The 8,173-nt window shown below is 40.9% G+C and overlaps 1 protein-coding gene across 1 annotated transcript; it reads left to right on the top strand.

Moving 5' to 3' along the window:
• Positions 1 to 2,567: 2,567 nt before the first annotated feature.
• LOC136802693 (uncharacterized) lies at positions 2,568 to 3,386 on the top strand. The gene has a single exon (XM_067059454.1). The coding sequence runs from the start codon at positions 2,568 to 2,570 to the stop codon at positions 3,384 to 3,386; it is 819 nt and encodes a 272-aa protein (XP_066915555.1).
• The last annotated feature ends 4,787 nt before the right edge of the window (positions 3,387 to 8,173 follow it).

The following is an 8,173-nucleotide window of genomic DNA, read 5'->3' as shown; positions in this document are numbered from 1 at the left end:
TCAGATCCAAAGAGACTTGCAAACAACAAAACCAAAGCAATAAAAGTCTACAACCAACAGCTACGAAAGCTAAATCTACCAATCAATGTTAAGGACAAACAAGATATCTTGGATTCTGAGTCGAAACTCCAAAGACTTGGGTATGTCGATTACCTAAGGAATCTTCCTGAAGCAACACAACAATATCTTCGTGACCATACCACTCAATACTACATCCCTTGGCGTGCTGTATGGAAAGGGAACTCGTTGAGCACACCGTGCAGGGTGGTGTTCGATGCATCTCAACCCACGTCATCAGGATACAGCTTAAATGATCTCCTCGCCAAAGGAAGAAATAATCTCAACAAATTGCAAGAAGTCGTTATTCGCTGGTTCACACATCAAGTTGCAATACACACCGACATCAGTAAGATGTACAATACCATCAAACTTGACGAATCCAATTGGTGTTTCCAAAGATACATCTGGGAACCTAACCTTGACCCAACAAAGCTTCCAGAAGAAAAGATAATCAAAACCCTGATTTATGGAGTTCGTTCGTCAGGGAATCAAGCAGAACATGGACTTCGCAAGATCGCCGACCTGTCAAAGGAGGATTATCCAAAAGTCAACGATGTTGTTCATAATGACGTGTACGTAGACGATTGCCTGTCTGGGGAGACGGGACGCACCCAAGCTCATTCACTTGCTAACAATCTCGAAGTCGTTCTCAGCAAAGGAAACTTTCGACTCAAAGGTGTTGCATTTTCTGGAGAAGAACCAAACGAAAGCCTCACTGACGATGGAGAGACGATCCATGTAGCTGGTATGAAGTGGTTTCCAAAGGAGGACACAATCTCACTCAACCTTGGAGAATTAAATTTCGCCAAGAAAACTCGTGGAAAGAAACCCACCAATACAGAAGGAATCATACCGTCAAGACTAACCAGACGTCATTGCTGCTCAAAAGTTGGCGAAATCTTCGACTTGACGGGCAAAATCACACCAATCGTCGCCTCAATGAAGATCGACATGCAAGATCTCACACTCAGAAAGTTGGATTGGGACGACAAAATTCCAGACGAGCTACGACCACTATGGGAGTCTAATTTCGAGATGATTAAAGAGCTTGGAGACCTACGTTTCAATCGTGCTATCATTCCCATCGATGCAACCAGCCTTGATGTTCAAACACTAGACTTTGGAGATGCAAGCAAACGAATGATCTGTGTTTGTATCTACGTGCGTTTCAAACGTCGAATTGGAACATACTCCTGCCAACTGGTTCTGGGAAGATCAAAAGTAGTTCCAAAAGGAATGACATTACCCAGAGCTGAACTCTTCGCTTCATTGACCAGCACATACACAGGAGAAATCGTTCGTCGCTCGTTCAAGAATCTCAACATTCAACAGAAATTCAAATTTACCGACAATCAAATCTCTCTCTTCTGGATAACCAATCCAGAAAAATCACTTACTCAATGGGTAAGAAATCGTGTGATCGAAATCCTGAGGTTCACAAAGATCGAAGAATGGTTCTTTGTTGAAAGTCATGACATGGTTGCTGACATTGGAACGCGTCGAGGAGCTACCATAAAGGACGTCAACCAAGATTCTGTGTGGATCAACGGATACCCATGGATGAGCCTTCATTCAGACAACTTTCCAACATTACGACCTGACCAAATCAGACTCAGTGATACAGATTCAGCTGAGATCAAGAAAGAAATGGACGTCTTCTACGTGGGAAGAACATCTCCAGCATCATCACAAATCAAAGATCATTATGCTTTCTCGTCATACCTAATCGATCCAAACCGATTCTGGTTCACCACAGTCGTTCGAATTCTGGCGTATGTTCATCGATTTTTAAGAATCATTCGTGCCAGAAGGGACCTCCGAAAGTCCTTGGAAGCTACTAACCAAGATGTCAGTGCCCATCCACTTATGCAATCTCCCAAAATCATAAGTTTCAACACCATTCCAATCCTCACTGAAGACGAGATAATCAATTCAGAATTGTACTTCTACAGAATTGCCACAAAAGAAATCTATCAGTTCATAAAGCCAAAAAAGTACGAAAAGTTCACCAAATCGTCTGATGGCATTTTAATTTATACTGGACGAATCCTACCATCTGATCAAATCACCATTGTTGGGAAGTTTACTTCAACCATGAAAGACCTTGCCCAAGATACATTTTGCGTGCCAGTTGTCACCAAGGATTCCCCAATAGCCATCAGCATCGCCATGGATACACATTGGAATCATCCTTCATGTCGTCATTCTGGTGTCGAGACTACACTCAGGTATATCTTGAAAAGGGTATACATCATTGAGGGTCGTTCATTGGTGAAGCACATCAGAAGAATTGTCAACGGTGCAGATATCTACGAAAGAAGGAAATCCAAGTTGTTATGGGACCAATGTCAACAGCAAACCTCACAATCGCTCCAGCGTTTTACTCAACACAGATCGACTTGTCTGGACCTTATTTGTCTTTCTCACCTCAAAACAAAAGAAAGACAGTGAAAATTTGGTTAACAGTCTTTTGCTGCTGTTCAACGTCGGCAGTTTCAATCAAGGTCATGGACGACTACTCCACCGATGCATTCTTACAGTCATTCATTCGTTTTGCATCCAATCATGGTTATCCAAAGAAGTTGTTCTGTGACGGAGGTAGCCAAATCGTCAGTGGTTGTGAGAACATGAAATTGGACTTCCAAGATCTTCAATCCAAGATTCATCGTCAAGCCAAGGTCGAGTTTTCGATTTGTCCTGTCGGAGGACACAACGAACATGGGAAAGTGGAAAGGAAAATTAAAGAAATCAACCGATCAATCGAAAAGAATGTACATAAAGAAAAATTATCATTGCTTCAGTGGGAGACACTTTCTGCAGTCATTGCCAACACCATCAATGATCTACCCATTGGAGTCAACAGCAAAGTCGAAAATGACATTCTCGATCTCATCACTCCCAATCGTCTACTACTTGGAAGAAATAATGATCGTAGTCCTGTCGGAGATATGATGGTAACCACAAAACCATCAAGAATGATTCAAGGAAACCAACAAATCTACGATGCATGGTTCGAATCGTGGCTCCTAAATCATGTACCGAACCTCATGGACCAGCAGAAGTGGTTTACCAGTAACCATAACATTCAAATAGGAGATATCGTGCTATTTAAAAAGTCAGATTCATCTATCTCAAAGACGTACCAATACGGTATAATCGCAAGCATCCAACCTGGAAAAGATGGTGTAATTCGGAAAGTCTCAGTTCGTTACTGCAATGCAAGTGAGAATACAAGTCGTGAAACGTTTCGTTCCATTCGAGATCTCGTTTTGATCAAGTCTATCGACGAAAGTGATGTCTTCGAGGAATTGGCTGGAATGATGTGATTGTTTATGTTTGTCGTTTATTGGTATTGTTCTTGAAATTTATATCCTCCTGGGGGAGTGTAATCTTACGAACTGTTCTTATAACAGACAATATAAAATTTCCACAAGCTTTTTAATTTGACGCTCCTTCGTGTATTAATTTCCTTTGTTTGTATAGTAGAATATGCTCGTTTCCATAGCCCTACTAAAATGTGGAAGAAAAAAGTACTTCCAAATATGTTTTTACAATGCACCTATATAACAATAATAAATCAAATCCATTTTTTAGTTTTTTTTCTCAAAATAAATATCATTAAAATTACTGCATAAATTTTTTTCTTTGAAAGATTGCATATTTAGCACATCTACCAATCATTGAAAAAATTATATTGCTTATTTTCATCTTTTCGTTTTGTGTTCCGAGTTGGCAATATTTTCTGCAACTTTGCGTTCTTGACCTGGTTTGGCGCCCGAGCTACTTTGCGCTTTTGCACCTTGGTTGGCTTCTTTTTTGGACTTTCTTTCCTTGATGAAGATTCTGCATGGAATTTGTCGTCATAATTATACTCTTCGTACTCGTCAGCCATCTTTACTGCAAAGTAAACAAAAATACTGTAAATATTGTGTGTCTGGAAAAAAGCAGAGAATAATTCATTAAAGAAATTAATTCTTCTCTTATCCTTTTAAAATGAGTTTGCTAATGGAGATCAGAATTGTTAATATCATTTGCTCATCTTAGACGTTCAAGTTTAAACGTTTTTTAAGAATAAAATCAAGAATATATCACAAAAAATTGTGATGAAAAAAAAATTTTATAAAGACACTATATAATAGTTGTAATCTTACGAACTGTTCTTATAACAGACAATATAAAATTCCACAAGCTTTTTAATTTGACGCTCCTTCGTGTATTAATTTCCTTTGTTTGTATATAGCATATTCCCAAATGACATTTTCTCTACGTTTTCTTTATACTAGGGTAATTAATTTTAATTATTAGGCAATTATTTTATGCCATACTATCTCCGATTCTTTCACGCTTGTGACTTCTGAATTCATTCTAATTTTGATTTGATGGGAGAAAGTTGTTTTTGACATGAGTTGATTTCTCAAGAAATTCAGTGGAAATTTATCGTTTTCCCTATGGCAAAGTATCTTTTATCCAGCTTCTTGTTGTAGTGATTACACGCCTTTAGTTATCACTACCTTTCTGGTCAGCATCTACACAGCATCTCACTCGTGGCCAGCTGGTGAGTTTTTCTGCTGTTTTCATTTTGTTCTTTTTCATAGGCTTTAGGTTAGGTTTTGTCTGGCCTCTGGTCTTCTCTGTTTGGCCTCATTTTTCTCTTTTCTGTTTGGCATTTTTCTGTTTTACACATTTTTAGGTTAAGTTAAGTTAGGATTTAAGTTCTAGAATTTTCTGTAAGTTTGTCATTCATTTTTCTCATATTTATCTCAGTTTAATCATTTCCGTTAATTAGTCAATTAGTCATATTTTCTCTAATTAGGATCAAATTTTGTCTTGTCAAATATTTATGAATTTTCGTTTTTCTTTCTTCATTTAGTTTGAATATATCTATTCTCGCATTCGACCCTCTCGCGTCAAGATTATTTCGGACACACCCCAGGTGCGATGCACTAGGCCCACATTCAAACAGATTCTTCTACTTTGCTCATTCGTCCGAATCGTTTCTTCATTCCGGAACATCGTTCTCTCCGGATCAACTCATTTCTCCGGACTAACTCATCTCTCCGGACTAACTCGGATCAACTCGTCTTCGGACTCCGGAACTCGTACAACTCGTCACTCCGGAACTCGTACAACTCGTCACTCCGGAACTCGTACAACTCGTCACTCGGAACTCGTACAACTCGTCACTCCGGAACTCGTACAACTCGTCACTCCGGAACTCGTACAACTCGTCACTCCGGAACTCGTACAACTCGTCACTCCGGAACTCGTACAACTCGTCACTCCGGAACTCGTACAACTCGTCACTCCGGAACTCGTATCATAATTCCGGAACTACTCAACATTTCCAAACCAACTGTCCGTTCACTGTATGTCCAACTTACGTCAGACAAAGAGAGTGGATTACCGTGAGCTCCACCGGACTGGTCAAGTTACCTACATCACTCACGTTGCAGCCGACGCTGACACTGAAGCTGACGCCAACATTCAATCATCAACTGAGGACCCACCTCCTCCAACTAACGACATGTCAGAAGAAGACAGCAACGAAATCCACAGTCTTATCGACGAAGCAAACGATCATATCGATGAATTCATAGTCGAAGACTGCCCTCTTTCCGAGATCTCGAGATCCATCGACTTCCTTGAAAATCTTCGCAAGGTTCTTCGAGACAAAGCACGTGCTGCCAAGATCGATCTTGTGGCCAACACTCATCCACTAGCTGTTTTGACCAATACAGGCTTGTTCAATATCAGGACATGTCTTACCAAAGCAAAGCCCAGAAGAATACACTCATCGCAGCTGACACCAAACCAATCATCTTACCGTCTACAAACGACGATCTTCCTGCTGCATTCATCATCAAAGACATCAACCAAAACCTGAAAGAAGTCAAAACCTTCATTACTCAAGATGTCACTGATATCACCAAGGTTACTGATAAACAACTGATTCAAATCAAGAAAGACATTCCCAGTGTTTTCGACAAGTTAGACAAGATCGCCTTGAAGTATGAGAAACTTTTACAACTGACAATTGTTGATGAGACCATTCTGGCAGAAGTCCCAAAGATTGATAAACTTTATGAGACTTTAAATTCCTTCAAATCTGACTTTGCATCCAAAAGTGAGCACAGAGTACAACAAGAGAGAGCTTGACAAGAACTATGACACAAAGCTTTTGCATATCAAGCTTGATAAATTCAGTGGTTATGATTCAGCCACTGACTTCTACACATTTCGCAACAACTTCGAGAAGCTCCATCTTATCAACACACCAACTCGACTGCTTCCTGACCTGCTCAAGAACAATTATCTATCCGAGCCAGCTCTCAGCCTTGTCAAATCATTTGATACCATTGACGAAATATGGACCAAACTGGAGAATGCTTATGGCAATACCAAAACAATGCTTCACAAGAAACTCCAGACTCTGTCCCTATCCGAACTCAAGTCGTCACGTGATCCTGAAAAACTTGTTCATTCGTTAAGCAAGTTTAAGAACATCATTCGTGAAGCCATGTCACTTGCCAGAAGTTCAACATCGAGAACTCTACTACTTCAGCAATGCCCTATCGGACATCTATCAACAACTTGGTGATGGACGATTCACAAGATTCCTTGCAACAATCGACGACAAGCCCAACGAAAAGGAGACATGGGAAAGACTGCTTGTCTTTCTCGACAAAGAGGAACATCTCAACCAACAGAAGCTTCTCATTCAAGGACCAAAAAGCGACAAGAAATCGTCAGATGGCCAAAGACAGGGACCCAGCAAACCAAACAAACGAGATTCTTATCATGGTGAACCTAAACGACACCAAAACAATTGTCAACTCTGTGGGGAATCGCCAACACCTGATCAACATCGTCAATCCAACGGTCCAAATGGTATGAAGATCATTCAATATTACACCTGTCTCAAGTTTGTCGAAAGCACACCAGCTGCTCGTCTATCATCTATCAAAGCCAAAGGCTTCTGCACACAATGCCTCCTTCCAGGTGCAGATGCAACATCAGAGAAGCACAAGAATGGAAAGTGTCAACGAGAATTTGTATGCCCTCATCCCAGTCATCAAATGTATCCAATGAAGCGTCACGTACTCGTCTGTGAAGACCACAAGGAAGATCAGCAAAACAAGGACATCCTCAATCGGTTCAAAGCAAGATGTTTGAGGAGTGCACACCTGCCAGACTTCTCAAAACAGATCAAGCTATCATTCTTCACCAATTCCTACTCATCAAAGACTCTACCTTCCTGTGAAGACTCCGTCCCAGACAAAGGAATCTACAAGCTTCAAACAATGACAGTCAATGGCAATCGAATCAATGCTTTCTTCGACGATGGATGTAGCGATTTCATCATTTCAGCCAAAGCAGTCACGTTACTTGGCCCTGCAGCAAAACTCGTCAATCAAGAACAGATCACTGTCGGTGGACTTGGAGAATCCGTCACCAAATCAACACGTGGTACCTACCAAGTCAACCTTCCAATGCACGATGGTGAGATCATTTCTTTAATTGGTATCTGCCTCGACAGAATCACCTCTACCTTTCCTTACTATCCATTGATTGACGTTGAGCAAGAGATTCATCAAGACTACAAGAACAACCATTCTCAAGGATCGAGAGAGTTGCCAAAACTCCCTCCTGCAGTTGGTGGCGACACACATCTCATGTTTGGCATCAAGTACCTTCGTTACTTTCCAAAGCTCGTTCATCAGATGGAATCAGGGTTATCGTTGTTCGAATCACCCTTCCTCAATTCAGATGGTGGTGGACGTGGAGTAGTTGGTGGTCCACACAAGGTTTTCACCCAAATCCACGATGGATACTTCACAACTCAATCATTCTTCATCAATCGTGGACCCAATCATTTCAACAACGAAGTTCCACTCCTTGGCTACTACAGCGACTTTTCTCAATCAATTGACTCCAGCGACACTCAAGCTCATCTTACATCACGACAGCGTCTCTTCGAGCTAGCAGAGACAACCGGAAGTGAAATCACCTACCGTTGCCCAGTATGCAGAACCTGCAACCAATGCAAGAACCACGATGAATACGAAACAATCAGCTTGAGAGAAGAAGTTGAACAACACATCATTGATTCGTC

Source organism: Clytia hemisphaerica, unplaced genomic scaffold, assembly GCF_902728285.1.
Source record: "Clytia hemisphaerica strain Z4C2 unplaced genomic scaffold, Clytia hemisphaerica genome assembly, whole genome shotgun sequence".
Lineage (NCBI taxonomy): Eukaryota > Metazoa > Cnidaria > Hydrozoa > Leptothecata > Clytiidae > Clytia > Clytia hemisphaerica.
This window is presented reverse-complemented; position numbering and strand designations above follow the sequence as displayed.

What these genes read in the sequence shown, in the direction of transcription:
- LOC136802693 (XM_067059454.1), top strand. Translation starts at nt 2,568, where the DNA reads ATGGACGACTACTCCACCGATGCATTCTTACAGTCATTCATTCGTTTT.